The 16,659-nt window shown below is 44.6% G+C and overlaps 1 protein-coding gene across 1 annotated transcript in view; it reads left to right on the top strand.

Annotated features, from left to right (window-relative positions):
• Nucleotides 1–1,519: 1,519 nt before the first annotated feature.
• The window catches only part of CASTOR2 (cytosolic arginine sensor for mTORC1 subunit 2), a 115,925-nt gene continuing 100,785 nt past the window's right edge, over nucleotides 1,520–16,659 (top strand). The window contains exon 1 of the mRNA XM_065852883.2: nucleotides 1,520–1,913. Coding sequence (XP_065708955.1) covers nucleotides 1,801–1,913 — 113 coding nt within the window. The 5' untranslated portion in view covers nucleotides 1,520–1,800. The remainder of the gene's footprint in view (nucleotides 1,914–16,659) is intronic.

The raw sequence follows: 16,659 nt of genomic DNA, 5'->3' as shown, positions 1-16,659 counted from the left end.
GCACAGACACTTTCAGAGCTTTGAAGACCAAGACCTTGAACTGGCAGTGGAAACAGATTAAAAACTCCCTCCAGCTTCCTAAAATGCAACGCCTACAGTCATCTGAGTGTCTCTGTGAGGCAATGAAGGAAAACAACTCCCTGGTTTTTAAGGACTTTTAAAAAAATAGAGATTGACATATTATCTTTGTCTTTCTTCTGGATGATTTTAACTAAATATTGATATGGGTGCCTCTAATTTAAAGCTTTTAATGTTGGGATATGGCCTTTCAGAATTATGGCCACAAAGGAGGAACAGACTTGTCCAGGGGAGAAATGCAGCCACGCAGTGGGAACTAACAGAACTGAAAGGGTTTGGAAATCCTAGTTTCAGAAGCTTGTCTCCAGATCTGGATTCAAGGGATTTCTGCCACAAGAACAAAACTTTAATTTACAACTGCAGAAGGTCTTCTGTATAGAGAAGAGGAATGGTCTGAAGTGGGGCTTGGCCAACTGAGCCCTGATCTTATGCCTTTGGACACATCCTGTGCCTCAGTTTCCCCATGTGTAGAACAGAAGGATTGCTGTTGATCATCTTCATAAAGCCTGTTGGAGATCTTCTACTAAATAGTGCCATTGTGATCTAGGTGGTATTATTGTTGTTGTGTTCATGGCAGAATTGGCGTGATCTGAAGTCAGAGGGAGCCCTGCACTGAAGTTCTGTTTAAGAATACCCCAAGCCCAAACTGAATTCCTGTTTTAGTCTGCGTGGTGTCAGTGGCGCTCTGTGCAGATGAGCTGATGCTCACGAGCACTGTGGCTGGGGTCAGTGTCTCAGTGGCAGAGCCGCCCCCATTCTGGGTTCTGGTTTGAAGGCCCACCCATTCCAGCCTCCCTTCAACCTCCTTATCCAGGAGTAGGGTGAGGACTGGGATGAACAGGCCCTTCACCCTTCAAACACCACCAGCTGTCACACACACAAAGCTGCTTTCATGATCCTAACAACTGTGATTTTACCTCTGTGATACTTGCATGCAAATAGTTGGGTTTTTTTTTCACTTTATATTTGCTTTACAGGGAAACAGATGAGGACTCCCCGTCTGCCACATTGAAGAATAGACACGGTAAGATTTGAGTATTTCCTTGTTGCTAATGAAAACTTTTGAAGTTCTCCTTTCTGCTGGCTTTTGGGTTGTGATTTCCCAAATGCTCTATGTGCCTCCCCCATCTGAGTCGAACAATAGGTGCCACAAAAATTAAACAAAAAGCCTGCTCCCTTACAAATACTTGTAAATAAATGTTATTGTTTTCAAGTGGCTGCTCAAAGTCGCCCCCGAAGGCAGAGACGGGACGGTGGGCAGCGTGGGTCCCCCCTCCCCGAGGCCGGGTAGACGGGCCCGCCCGGGCCGCCCCTTCGCAGGGCCGGGTAGACGGGCCCGCCCCGTCCCGTCCGGCGGCGGCGCGGACTCCAAGGCCCGGCATGCGGCGGGGCGGCGCGCAGGCGCGCTGGGCCGGGCTTGAGTGGCAAGTTGTTTGTTCCAGCGAGCACCAGCTGCTCGGCACTCCGGGCTCCGCTGCCTCCCTCCCTGCCCGGCTCCGCTCCGCCGGCCTCCCCAACTTTTGCACCCTCTGCTCCATCATCTTACCCCCCCGCCCGCCTCTCCCCGCCCGCGGAGCCGGGAAGGGGGAGAAGGAGCCGGAGGAAAAAAAAAATATTAAAAAAAACAAGGCACCGACAATAACAGCCCCCCTCCCCCTCCCCATTCAAAAACAGAAAATAAACCCCAGGGATAGATGAACTACAAATGAGAAAGAGGAAAAGATGGAACTGCATATCCTAGAGCACAGGCTCAGAGTGGCCAGCATAGCCAAGGAGAGCATCCAGTTGTTTACCTATGGATTAATCAAACTTGCTTTCCTGTCCTCCAAGACGAGGTAGGTGCTGGGGATGGGGCAGAGCGGGGGCTGGGGGCGCCCTCCTAGCGAGGGGACGAGGTATTGGGGGGCACCTCCCTTGCGAGGGGGCAGGGTGTTGGGGGGCACCCCCTTTGCGAGGAGAGAGGGCGTTGGGGGGCACCTCCCTTGCGAGGGGGCAGAGTGTTCGGGGTGTATCCTCCTTGCTCCAAGGGGGCTGGGTGCTGGGGGTGCACCCTCCTTCTGCAGAAGGGCAGGGTGCTGGAGTGGGGGGCACCCTCCGTCCCTGTGAAGGGGCTGGGGTGGGGGTACCTTCCTCGCAAGTGGGTAGGGTAGCACCCTTCTTTCAAGGGGGTGGGTTGATAGGCTGGGGGGGCGCCCGTTCTTTTTGAAAAAAGCAGGGTCCTGGGATGGAGGACATCTCTCCTTGTAAGGGGGCAGAGTCCTGTGGTGGGGGGCACGCTCCTTGCAAAGGGGTAGGGTACCCCCCTTCCTACAAAGGAGCAGGGTGCTGGAGAGGGGGACACCCTCCTTGCAAAGGGGCAGGGTTCTGGGTGGCTGAGGGCACACTCCTTGCACGAAGTCAGGGTGCTGGGGTCAGGGGGTACACCCTCCTCTCCAGAGGGCAGGGTTTGTGGGGGGGACGAAGGAGGGACACCTGAGTCTTCGTTACACCCCCCTCCCCAATCACAAGCCTGGGAGATGGTCCTGGGGGTCAGCGCTGGAGTTTCGGGTCCCCCCGGAGCGCTCCGGGGCCGCCCCCGGCGGGGCTCCCGCTGCCTTGCCCAGAGCTGCGCGCTGCCCCGGGCGGGCAATGAACAGGTGGGGCCGGGGGGGCCCGGCCGGGGCCGGCGGGCGCGGGGCGACCGCCGGACAACAAAGGCAACAACAGCAGCGAGAGGAGGAGGAGGAGGAGTGTTGGTTGGTGGTGGGTTTTTTTTCCTCTCGCTATTTTTTTTTCCTGGTTGTTTTTCCTTCCAGCACTTACTGAAAGAGAGAATCATCCACACGTGTGTTTGTTTTAAAAGGTGCTTTTTCAATGCTGCCAAATTGGAGGAGGATGAGGGGCGATGCATGTCTTGCACTTGGTTCTCTTTAAAAATTGTGGTATTGAGTAAAATGAATTGTGAGAGCTTTCGGGGAAAAGAAGAAAAAAACGTAGTGGAAGGCACTGTGATATTTTATATTTTTTTTAGAAGGAGGAAAAAAATACTCTGGCTGGTTTATTGAATGTATTGAAGCTGCTTAGGCCTTTCACAGCAAAACAACTTGAAGTGCAATTGCATGTTCTTGCGTCTTCACTTAGCTTGTTGACTTTGTTGCTCTATTCAGAAAGAGGAATGGGAATGTAAATAACACAGCTCAAACTCTTCTTGTTTTTCCAGCCTCATAATTAAGTATTTCAGTGTTCTCCCCAGATTCACCTCGGATAGCATTCTTGTATGAAGGTGGGAAATTTTCTTTGGCCACAGGAAAATAATAAATAGATAATAAATTTGCTCTTTATTTCTTAAATTGTTTTATTCCAAGCTGTAATTCAATCCTCCCTCTGTGATAATGCTTATGGATGAATGGACCTGTTTGTGGTGTAATTTGATTACGGTCCCTTATCTTACGGTTCAACTTCGTGCATTGAAATTTCGCTCTGATTTGGGCTCAGCCCATTTGGCTCATCGCTGTCGCTGTTTGCTGTGTAAAGTGTATCAGCACGTTGTTTACTGCTGGCCCTGAATACTCAGCAAGGCATTAAAGGCTCTTCAGTCTTAAATTTCTGTTTTTAATGTGTTGTTTCATTATAATTGAAAGTGGTTGCTGATATTTTGGAGGGGTTGTTGCTCTCCTTCGCATGCTTCAAATGTCACTGTTAACGTCAACAGTGAAATCTTTAAATCTGTCACTCCTGATGCATAGACTGGGTTTTGATGAATTTTTTAAGTTCAGGGATGGTCCTGTTGTCTTTTTGTTTCACACTGTATTTCACATCCTCAGCGCTGGAGAGCTGTGAAAGGGTTAGGACGGTAAGATAAGCCTTTTGGGGAGCGATACCTTGTCCTGCATTTGGGTACAACACCTGCCAGTTCGGTATTCTGGTGTCCTCCCCTTTCCATGTATAGCGGGTATTGATAATTCCCCCCCCCAGCTTTCATGGAATCCCAGTGGTCAGGAACAAAAACTGTTTGTGGAAAGGTTTATCTGCATGGGAAACTTCTGTTTATTTCCCTTGTGTTTGTTTTGTTGGTTTTGCAGACAGTAGACATGCAGGGGGGAGAAGGGGAAGCTTGTTTGTGTCACCATTAAGACAGCTGACAGTAGAGAAACATCGCTCTCTCCTGCGTGCTCTTTACATGTCCTGCGGCAAACAAGGTCCCTGACCCCCAAACCTTCTGCTCTGGTGAACACCGTGTGTATGAGGAAGGTGAGGATCTCTGGGAGATGTAACTCCATAAATTGATGATCCCACTGCTGCTTTTCCCTCCTCCTTTAACAAACAAACGTGCCCAGAGACAACAGCTTTTTATATGAGTACCAGACAAATCTCCCCCCCCAGCCACCCCACCTGGAAAGGACCGCTTGGGGGGTGCAAGGGGAAGGTGGCCCACATCCCCGCTTGTCTTTTCTGATGGGATAACAAAGATGCCATTACTTGTATCACCTACGTTTTTCCCAGCGAGACCTTAAACAGAGTTTTTACCTGGGCTGTGAGGCTGCTGGTGAGAAATAATGATTTGTGGGACAGATGTGATCCAGAGAGGTGGCGATGACATCATCAGTGTCCTTATGTTAGTCATGCATGAAAGTCTACAAATTTTACATAGGCTCTTCTGAGGAGTGATCTGGAGGGAATAGTGGAGGCTCTTTCATGTTCTCATGCACCAGGGAAAAGAGCTGGAGCGATTTTTTTTAAAATCTTGTACGTTTTTATTAATCCTCTTGGGAAGGAAAAGTAACAAATCTCCCTCTTATTTGACCTTTTGCCACCTTCAGTCTGCCCTTGTTCATGACATGAGTCTTTTAATTTAGCTTCTGTTACAATAGCAGTATTTTTTCTTTTTAACAAAGAACAGCGATTTTGGAACTATTCCTATGGCCAGAAGCAAGAAAGCAGTTAACGAGGTGAAGAGGTGAGACCAGTAGTGAATAAAACGGTGGGCTGAACTGAGCTGAAAGAAAAACACCATTAATCATAACTTTAAGTTAGGCATGAGGTATTTTATGCAAAGTTGCATTAAGAAAAGTAGTCCAGAAATAAATAACAGCGAAACCCCTAAGCAGTTACACTGAGCGATGAGCTTTCGATGCTTTGCTTCTCTAAGTGCAGACCTATTGATTTCAGCTGAGCTCTGCTAGGCAGGATCAGGTCCACGTAATTTTTGGTTGCGTGCTGAAGATTTGCACATCTCAGCTTTTGCTGTTGCTGTCATCGTCATCCCAGAGTTTTAATGTTGTGTCCGTGTTTGGCTTGAGAGTTCCTTGGTGCCAGGGTTCTTCACCTACTCAGGAGGTGCGCTGTGTATGTAAATGTAACAACCACCTGGTTTTAATGTTGCATCCTTTTTCTTCTGTTTGTGCCGCTGTAAATGTTCGTTCTCTGGGGCAGAGAACAGTGCTTGTTGGTGACCACCTCCCTCCAAAAAGAGCAGTTTCCCTCCCACCAAAATTGTTCCCTTTCCACTTCCGCGGTCAGAGTTAAACCATCTCATGCTTTTGGGTGATGAGCCACAAGTAACCTGCTTGAGGACTTGATAGATATACTAATGGGCTGCTACACTCCTCTCTTGATTTTTCTTTTCCCTAATTGCAAAATATTTTTAACTGTATCTCTTTTTACTACATATGAATTCCCCAGCATTCTGTGAATTAAATCTGAGTGGAGGGGGAGGATGGATGTCTTGGGTAATGCTTGCACTGAGCCACCAGTGCATGCCAGAGGGAGAAGGAAGGTGAGCCTGACATTGTCTTTTGAGTGTATATAAAAATATATGGAGAGTTTAAGTCTTAGACAATAAAGTGGGGTCAGGGTCCTTCCAAGCACTGTATTTGTGTAATGTAATTAGCCCGATTTCTGGGTAATGCTTTGGTAGATCCTTGAACATCTGGAGTCAATGAATTAACAAGTAGCCTTTCCTCTCTGTTCTGGTACCTAATACAAAGATTTGGTGGTAAACAGTGAAACAAAGTAGTTGAGGGAGAAGTGTATTATTTAAATTCTAATGATAGTAAGTTATACCCAGGATGAATGTGAGAGGTTGGTTTGTTCACAGAGCTGGATGGTTAAAATTATTGTAGGTCATGTGTCTAGTATCACAAATTTTAAAATCTGTGAGAGTCTTCTGATACTCTTTAATTTGAGATGGTCATTGTTTCATCGTCCTGAAGAGAAGGAACAAGCTCCGTGTGTGTATAGGATGAGACTTTGGCCACGGAAGGATTTAAAGCAGCCATTTCAAAAGCATCTGTCAGTCTGTTTTCTTTTCCAAGACGCTCAGGTCTTGCAGAGGTGCAGTTTGTGGGTGCTGGTGACTCGAAGCAGGATTCCAGGTACCGTGCAAGCTCCCAGGTGCGGCACTGAATGCAGAAAGTGCCTGTGCAAGGGAGATGGTTCAGAGATGCCGGGTGGGGTGGAGGAACCGGGCTGGGCTCTGCCCTGTGTCCCAGGCTGTTTGTCCTGCTGCCTCCACTGCCCAGAGGTGGGAGATGTTCTTAGAGTGGAGAGCTGCTGGAAAATATTCGTTCTAATAAAAATGTAGCAAGAAATAAACAATGATAAACCGTACAAAATAAACTGGATTTTATTCAGTCTTTGAATGAATAATGAAACTAGGTTTGTTATCTTTGCTGAGTTTATGATGGTATTTTAGGTAATCTGTCCCTTTTGCTTAGTAATAATTGACACCTCTGCTTACTAACAGTGTGTCATTGCTATTAATATAAGTGTTTCTCATTCCCTGATCACTTGTTTACTGTCTAGGTGTCCTGAAATTGGAGGTACTGTAACAAAAGGTCTATTTTGGATTTCAGAACATAATAGGACAAACAAGTGCTTAAAATGTATCTACGCATCACTTGAAGACATTCAAGAGATCAGTATTCTGCGTCCTATGGTATGAACTCAGACAAACAAATGTCGTTTATGCCCTTTTGTGAAATACAGATTGGTCTGCAACATTGAGTGATTACCTGGCAAAGGGAAGTTACTCCTGTTGCTGAAACCTTTTTCTCCCCCCTTGGTTCTGCCATCCCGTATGTCCTAGGAGGACACTGAATAAAGACTTCTGCAGGTTATAAGGTAGCGTTTACTCATTTAAAATGAGTTGCTCCTGTTTGTTTTTGGTGTGTTAAAGACTCCCAAATGTCTTGTGGGTTTTTTAAAATATTTTTTTTCTTTCCTGGGGTTTATGTATGTGTGATATCTGAGGTTTGGGGACTTCTTTTTCAGCCTGACACGGTGACGATGTGTTAGAGAGGGACCGAGCGCTGGTGTCCAGACACCGCATGTGCATGTGTGGGGCTGAATTTGCTGCGAGTGTTCAGGATCAGTAAGAGCTGCTGAGAACGAGTTAAATGAGCAGAGAGAATAGAAGTTGCTTGTTTGGGCTAACGAAGAACATAAGCTCTTCAGTTCTGAATGTCATCAATTTGGCTTCAGGGCTGTCGGGCGTTTCAGCCACTGCTGGGCTGTGAGAACGTTCTGCGGTGGTTTAATACATCAAACCTTGGAAAGAGCAGGTTTCCTTCCTGATGGTCCCTTATTGTTTATCTACGAATGTTGTTGTTATTTCCCTTTCTTTTCAGCTTCTGGCACACGGGCTGGCCGGTGGGGCACTGCTTGGTTGTGTGTCTGTCCCTGCCCGGCAGTCGTGCCCTCAGTCCCCAACCCACCGTGTGCTCTGGTCAGGCCGAGGCTGGTGCCAAGTCCGAAGGTGACAAGAGCGCTTAGAAACTAAATGCAGCTCAAAAAGTGGGACAGAAGTACTGGATCAAACCCACGGTGGAACTCTGGGGAGCACGGAGTGCTGGCAAAACATTGGTTTAGATATTGGGTGTTTTAACAGGGCTGTTCATTTTTTTTCTTTCTTCCTCTTGTCTGAACTTGGACATTTGCCTTTTAAATAAATACCTGGATGTAGTTTGTAGCAGGCTGGTTGTTTTTTCCCTGTTTCCCATGCTGAACTATTTCCATCCATTGGCAGAGCTGTTGCACAGATGTAACACATCATCTGGGGATAGGGTACAACATCAGTGATGTAAAGGAAACAACGCTGTTGCCCACTCATGTTGATCTGAGAAATAAAATAGAGGAAAAATATTTATCTTTTGCTGTATAAGTCATTAAAAATTCCTTTCACTGAATATTTGTTTATTATTTTCAGATGAAAGTCAATATTTAAATGAAAAAGGAGGGGTTTGTTAGCTCCTAGGTGGCTCCCCCCGCGAGCTGGATACTCTTACGCTTCAGCAACAGAGCAAATGTATTGCAGGTCTCTTCAGGAAAAGTGTGACTATGGTGCATTCATCATCAAGAAGTAACAGCTGAGTTGTTCATTAACACAATAGTTTGAATCCACAGGCTACTCCTTCCACTGAGTTATAACTTAAATTAGGCTCCGTTTGATGGCTTGGACTATTTGACAATACCTTGTTTGTGCTCTATAAATATGTAAATCTTTCCAGTTAATTCTTTTTTTTTCATCTGTTGAGCACACTACCTCATTTATCTAACACGCAACTTCTTAATCTTCCTGCATGTTTCAATGTTTTAATATATTTGGACAAGGGCTATAATTTCTTTTTTCAGAGGAAACAGTGCAGATTTGTTCTTTTGTTTACTGCCAGCTCCAGCTCTGATCTGCTGATAGCTGAAGGCTGGTAAAGGAGGAATTATACAACAGGAATGTGAGGAAATAACTCCATTCATTGCAGCTCAGAATCAACAGAGCAAAGCCTGTAAGTCGCAGTTATCATGTCAAAGTAAAACCATCTCTCCTCCACCCAGACCTCAGCTTGATTTTGTGTAGCAAACTAGAAGATATAGTTGTAAAGAGAGAAAACAACAGACAAAAATGTTCTATTATGGCACAAAAGATTGATTAAGTGTGTTCTATGACTATACGGTCCCTCGGTAGCGTCAGACATACTGCAGAAAGTTGTGCTGACCACGGAAACAGAATCTGAGCTCATTTTTGTGGTCTGATGTATAATAAACATGTTGTACTTGATAAAGTTTTATTTTCACATCCAAAAAAAGCAGTGAATGCCTAAACTTCCTCACCAAGCAGAACCGACTTCCTTACTTTTGTCTGTTCAATGTGCTTTGCTGGAGGTTAAAATAAAACATCTAGTTCTGAACTCCAGCCGGCTCTGGAGGGCTCGGAGCCGTAATGCTCAGATAGCAGAGCACATAGGTTCGCACATAGGAAAGAGACGTGGTAAGTTTTGCAGCAGACCATTTGTTAATGATACAGGGATCTCTGAGCTACACTGGTGTGGGGATGTCTTAGTAGGCAAAGTGATTTTGTTCAGACCTTTGTGGTCCAATTAACTTTCATTCATGTGATGTTTTTAAGATATTAGTGCTACTTACTGGCTGGGAATTGTAGGGAGATGAGGGCTGTTACTGGTGATAGGCTGTCCTTGACCCAAACTCTTTCAATATAAATTGTTTATACAGTAGAAACCCAACCCTTTTGTAAGTGTGAGTGTGATCGAGATGTAACTGTAAAAGAAAAGTTCATTTTCATTGCTTGCAAAGTTTGAGTGTCCTTGTTACAGAGGATACTGGAGATAGCATAAGGTGTTGCAAGCTACACCACTTGTTTAGAGTTAAATGCAATCTCTAAGTCTTATGTGAAGTATTCAAGTAGGTGAATTTTTTTTAAAATGGGAATTTCTATAGCTGGGAGGGGAATATCTACAAGTTTTGACGTGGCTAGAACAGTTAAACCGTAGGTGTGACCCTCCCTTTCTTTTTCTGGGTAATGATGTGCACTGGTTTTAATGATACCTGAATATTTATTCTCGTTCTCTGGTTAAAAGGCCGGTATTCAACCCGTAGTGATGCCACACAGAGACCCTGTTCACAGGGTGAGTTCGCTGAAGTTGACAAGTCAGAGGCCTTGATTGAAATGGCCCATGTTAATCTTGTTCAACTTTGGAGCTTTTATTTCTTTTTCTAAAAGAAGATTTTGTCTTTGCTTTCGATAACCTCTGAGGCACTCACTTGCAAATAAATGTAGTCTTGGCAAAAAGGAAAAAGGGTTGTTCTTAATAATGAGAAGGATATACTCTGTATGCATCTAAGCAACTGTATACATTTACATAGATTTACTTAGTCTTTAGTTTGATGCTTCTTTGAAAATGATGGATGACTTATTACATGATTAATCTTTCAGTTGTGATCTTTTTCAAGCTGCTTTTGGATGGAAATTGGAGTTTGATTATAACATGGAAAACAAACATTTTCATTTGCTGGTTTTAAACTAATTAGCAATATCAAATGCGCTGAGTATTTAGGCCAAAAGATCTCAGCGTATTTTGTGTTCATAACTGGGCGGTGTGATGTGACCTGCACTGGACACGTGGAACTGATGGTGACCGGAGCCTTGGCTGTTAAGGCCCTGGAGCAACTTCACTTGCTTTTTCAGTTCCTAATTTGTTTCTTAACCTGGAATGAACTAATGATCATTCTGAACTACATGGACTGATTTGAAATGAGGAAAATATTCTTGCAGAAGATGCTGTTGCTGTCAAAGTCTGGTTTATTGCGCAAATGGACTGGTTCCAGTTGCTTTGTCACCAGTTTCTCCTCGATTGACTTGTCTAATTTGCTTTGGAGTTCCAGCAGTAAAAATACTTCTTTTGATAATTGTTACTTAAATTATCTTATTTGCACCTAAGGTGCCATCACTCAAATGATTTCAGAAATCTTAATATCAGGTTAGCAAATGTTAAAATTGTGCCTTTAATTGTTTTCACGTTCAAACTCCTCGCTTGCAAAATGGGAAAGAGAGAATTAACCTCTTACCGCTGTGGGGATAAATTTAGGACAGTTTATGCTATACTGAGATGATGTGTTTTGAGTTGCACGTTGTTACCCATTTGGCGTTTTCGTAAGCCAAGCAGGGTTTTAACGTGCGTGGCTTGTTTGCATCTGCAAGGGCTGGAACCAGCTGCTGGTGGCTCCTTCTCTCCTGAGCGGGTCCGGGACTCTTAGTGAAGGGTTTTCTGCAGCGAATGGCAGGACTACATGTTTCACAATATTTACCTTTTCCAGTCTAAGGGGAAACAAATCGATTATTGGTTTTGTTAAGAGTAGACAGTATGTAGCAATTTCTGCGCAAATAAAATTAATGCATCACTCCCCAAAATGAAATGAGTTTATGTTACCTGCACTACGGGCAAGGTAATGATAGTTACAAGTGTACAAGGCTGCTGGCTTCCTAAAGAACAAAGCATCAATTTCGACATAGAATGTTTTTAAGTGGTTGCTTTTTTTTCAGGATTTCTGGCACGCAGGTGTCCCAGTGTTGTGACGGCTGCCAGGAACCGCTTTGCTAGACCAGTATGTCTTTGGCTAAGCAGAGAAGAGGTCAGAAGAATTCAGCTTGACCCAAGCAGGCTGGATGGCGGGGCGAGAGGCCGATGCCAGAGCACAGGTTGGGCTGGTGAGCCAGCGTGGATGTCTCAGAACTCCACAGGAGCCTCACACAGGACTCTGACAGTTAATGCCGTAGTGGAACCTTAACGTTTTTGTGGTGTTTTCAGTCTAAGCCTGGTACCGTGCTGTCATCACTGAATTAGAAAGCCAGCAAACCTCCACAGAATGGCCAAGGTCAAGAAGGGTCTCTGAAGATCATCCCAGCTCAAGGCTGGGTCAACTAGAGGAGGTCGCTTAGGATTTTGTCCCGTTGGATCTCGTACTTAAAGCCCTGCACAGTTTTGCGCTCCTCTGTGTTAACGTGTTGTTGACCTTGTTGACATTGTAATGCTTTGCTTCACACAGCATTGTAATGTGTGATTTAATGTCTCTTTCAAAGTGGACAAAGTGGTTTTTTGAACTTAAGAGTGAGACTGTACAGCCTCTCAGTTTTGGAGACAGCTGTGAATATGGAGGAGAAACTGTCCACTGCAGCCAATGTAATGGTCCTTTATGTTTCTTTGTGAGCATTTCATGCAAAACTACTTATTGGCTGTAAACTGAAAAACTAGCTGAGGTTAGAGCAGCCTCAAGGCTCTTCTAACTTAAACTAGAAACCAAAAAATTCCATAGCTTGGTAAGAGCAAAGCTTGCCTTGGGAAAGGGCGCGTGTTCACTTCTGTACCGGGCAGACAGCTGAGTTACCATTTATAATGGTGTTAGGTGGATATGCAAGATGAACGAAGCTACCCAAGCCCTATGTGAGAGTTTTACTTATATTCTTGATTTAAGTAAGGGAAAGTATTAGAGTGACATGAAGTCCAAATGTTACTTGGTCTGACTTTAATGTATGGTATAGTGTGGTGGATGCCCTACAGTAAAAGCTGTACAGTGTCTGCCATCCTGCTGTAATAGCGGTCATGTGAAGAAACCACATTGTATGAAAGAATTTTCTCTCCAGTCTTCGTATTGGTATCAAGTTACTCCAAGGCGCAGCATTTCCGAGTCGTTCTCTTAATTACTGTACATACAGTCATTTTGTTGGCTTTATGCCTTGTCACATTACCCATCGCGGTGCTGTCATCATAAAATCATCTTGGTTGGAAGAGACCCTCAGGATGGTTGGAGTCCAACCATAACCTGACTCAAGCACTAACCCATGTCCCTAAGAACCTCATCTAAACACCTTTTAAACCGTTCAGGGATGGTGACTCCACTGCTCCCCTGGGCAGCCTCTTCCAAATCAGGGGTGCAGAGCCTGAACCCCAGGCCAAACGCCCTGTGTTTGTGTGTAGGGAAGGGCTTACGGCTGGGAAGGGATGAAAGGCTCCAAGGGAAGGGTTTGTACCAAATCACTGAGCTCTCCCCTGGGGGCTCTTGGGCTGTGACAGCCCAGAAATACTCTTCACTTGCACAGGAGTGTAAAATCAGCCTGAATGACTAATGTTAAAGAGTTTTGTGTGCCCTGTACCCGTTCCAATGCCTTTGTTCATTCTGGTGGTGGTTGAATTGTGATCTTAAGCAATTATTTAAATATGGAATAGTCCCCAAACAATATGGTTTTCTATTAGCTTTTAATGATGTTGTCAAGCAGTGTCTTTGGAATGGATATCTTGTTGTAAAGGTGATAATGACCTAATTACCGGAGGGGGAAAAAAAGAAGGAAAAGTCAGAGATGATATATAGTATGTGCACGTATGTGTAAAATGCTTCATGTAAGATTTGTCCTTTTGAGATGTATGTGAGCATATGCTTTACATTCATTTTCTTGTGTGTTGATAGCAGATCACAGAGGTTTTAAACTGATACATCCTTGGCTGTTAATCCATGTTTGATAGCCTTCCATGGGGTGTTATTGCTATTTATCTCTTTTTGAGTTCCCACTGACTGGAACATAATAATGCATTTTTCTTATGGATTTGTAGGTGCCCACAGGACTTAAAGCAGTTAATGGCTCCATCTTTGGTGCCATCTCCGTTGGCTGGATAACCGAGGGTGTAGTTGGGGGATCGTAGCAAGGCAGTTGATGGAATTCCTGGCTCCAAGTCAACAGTTCCCACCTCCAGTGTTGTGGAAGATGCTGTTAACTTGCTGAATGCGATCAGAGTTCAGGGAAAACAAAACCAAACCAATCTTTGAAGCCAAGTAGTTTTGGTTATGTTTATGGCACAGGCTCATAGACAGTTGCAGCAGTGCAGCTATGGGATGGTTAGTTTAGGAGTTGGAGTAGAATTGATTGACTTCTTAACCCTTCTTTACTGCCCAGGAGAATGGTCAGATAATGCTATCTTGTTGTAGGGATAGAAATAATTAATTTGTAAAGGTATGTGCTGTGCGAATAGCAATGGTGTTAACCTTTTTTCCAAACTATAGGTCAGGCTTATCCTATATGTATTACTAGTATCACGTTTTCAATATTACCTTTGCTCACTTTGTGTTTTTAATTCCAACAGTAACATTTTTTCCCCTTTCTCTTGGGTTTGAAAAGCTCCGTGATAGGAATAGAACAGTTCCTGGGTTCAAAATAGAGTAGTAGTTTTTCCTCGGCTTGTTTAAACATATCACTGATTATGTATTCCTTGCAGGATCAGCACAGAGAAAAGGACAATGAAAGAATTTCATGGCGCTCCTTAAATGAGTCTTACATAAAACAAAGTTTAAAATGAATTAGGACCTACCTTTTAAGCACTTGTCAAATGTTCTCAGTGTCAGGTTTTCCTACCACTTAATGTTCACTTTATATCAAATCTAATGTGAGGTACATGATAATATTTTCAGAATCGCATAAGTCCCATTTGAAAAAAACTGACTTAAGCACTTGGCACCTCAAGGCTCATTGGAAGCCAATGGGGCTTACACTCTGCAATGGCTCTTGCTGCTGGAGGGGAAGACACTGGGGGTTTTAAAAGCTTTTCCTGCTGGACAGGCTGGCTGACGACATTCGGGATGGGAGCCGTGGTAAAAATTGCACCCGAGGGAGCGGAGGCTGCGTGGCACTGACTGTCCACGCAGGCCCGAGTGAAGGTGTGTTTGTAAGAATTAGTTTTGGGAATCAAAATGAGGGTCTCTGTTCTCTCTCCACAGAACCAGGGGGTTGGGGAGTCACTTTACTCCAGCGGGGCAGGATCAGGCCCTGCAGTGCAGCAGTGGCCCTGCGGTGCAGGATTGGGCCCTACGGTGACCCCGCGGTGCAGGATCAGGCCCTGTGGTGACCCCATGGTCACCCAGCCTGGTGCACCCCCGGATCGGCACCTCGAGGGGGGGATGCTGCTGGCTTTCCTTGCAGAGGGAGACGCTGAGGCACGTCAGAGCGGCTTATCGGTCTCACCAAGCACGTCTGCATTCGGACCTGAGTGTTTTTTCCAGGTCCTGCATCGTCTCTGCCCCTGGAGCTGTCTCTCTGCAGTAGGACAGATGAAGGCCGTGTTTCCAATCTGTGTATTAGCCGCTTGAAATCCTTATCATCCAGCTGCTGCCTCCTTTTGTCTTTTCTGTTTATAGTTTTTGTAGGTTTGTTAGCAGAGGTGTACTCTGTTGGCTTTGCTTATACCTTGAGAGAGAAATAAGAATTGAAAGATGTTCATTTGAGCTTCCAGTTATAGCAGCTGTCTTCCTGAGCTTCATAAAGAAAACAACCAGAAATGTATGTATGCATGTTTTAATACACACAAATACACATACATATGTGTGTAATATATTTATAGGTATATATGTGTCATCCCAAAGTCAGAGCACTCTTGAAATGGAAATTGCCTCAGCTAGAAATGAGAGGCAGCTTGTGCTGACAAACAAAGCCACATGTTTTTAGGGGCTCTAGTAGCTGCGCTTCAGGACAGAGAGCGTCTCTCTTCCCGCTCTCCTTCAGATGACAGCTGCCACAACGGAGCCTGAATATGAAGAATACATTTTCACACGGCTGCATCCTGGGCACTGGGAAGACTCAAGAGTGCAGAACAATAGCAGAATACGGAGCTGCCAGCAGGGAGTCTGAGTGGACAAGTATAATCATGCACTGCTCAGCTTTCAAGGAAATTACAGTTAGTGCACTGACTTGCTCATAATAGTGATGCATTGTTTAGCTTAATAACTTATCAGCTCTCCAGGAACCAGCGAGTGATCACTGTCATCATACACTGCTAATCATTCTGTTCTCAAATTGTCCCAAGATGAACTAAGGACCTGTCACATCACCTATTAAACTGGCAAACTGAGTGCACTATAATTTTTTTTTTTTGAAGCTAGAAGGAACAATATTGCCCAGCTTTTTTGTTCTCTTGTTTTGTCATTATCTTTTTCATATTTAATTGTGCATGTAGGGTTTTTTTTTTTACATGTGAGGTTGAAAGGACGTTGTAAAATTGTGTTGGGATTTTTTTTTGCGTTTTGTCAAATTTTGTGATATCTACTAGGGAACTGAATCTGAAACCTGCTTTTTAAGGAACATTTTGTTTTTCATAAAGCATTTGGGGCAGGGGGCAATTTTTTGTGATGCTTGTCTATAGTACCTGGGTTCATGTCAGTCACTGGTAAATGCGGCCTGACCGTGGCCTTCTGTAGTAGCCAAGTGTGATGATCCCTGTTACACAAATGTGGAATTTAGGCAGGGGAGGATGGAGTGTTGACCCAGGGGTTCTTTTCCTGAAGGAAAAGCAGCCACTGATACCCAAATAGATTTTACTAGATAATATATCAGAATCTGTTCTTTAGGCGGTAACGTTTTAACCTCTTCTGACTCTTGCTGCTGCCACTGCTTCAGTTTTCCTTACTGGCTGGAGAACCTGGGGACCGGGCACTGGGGTGTTATTTTTTCGCTTTGGTGCCTAATTCTGTGGATGGAAGGGTCGACCTTGCTACCTCAAGACCAGTCTGCACAGCTGGAACGTATCTATAGCTTTAAACTATGTAACATGGCTAAATCTGGTGCTGTAACCAGTCAAATGCGTACCTTGGCACGGACGAAGTGATCAAGTGTTTACCCTGGTTTTAGGTGGATTTTTTGTAGTCTGTGCCGCTACATACACGAGAGCCTTTTCGTCAGGCCCTGACACCAACATTGCTCAGATACCAAATAGAAACCATCCTGTTTTTATGTGGAGTACTGCAAAAAGACCTTTGTTTGCTAACATTGAGATG

Source organism: Patagioenas fasciata, chromosome 19, assembly GCF_037038585.1.
Source record: "Patagioenas fasciata isolate bPatFas1 chromosome 19, bPatFas1.hap1, whole genome shotgun sequence".
In the NCBI taxonomy this organism is placed as follows: Eukaryota; Metazoa; Chordata; class Aves; order Columbiformes; family Columbidae; genus Patagioenas; species Patagioenas fasciata.
This window is presented reverse-complemented; position numbering and strand designations above follow the sequence as displayed.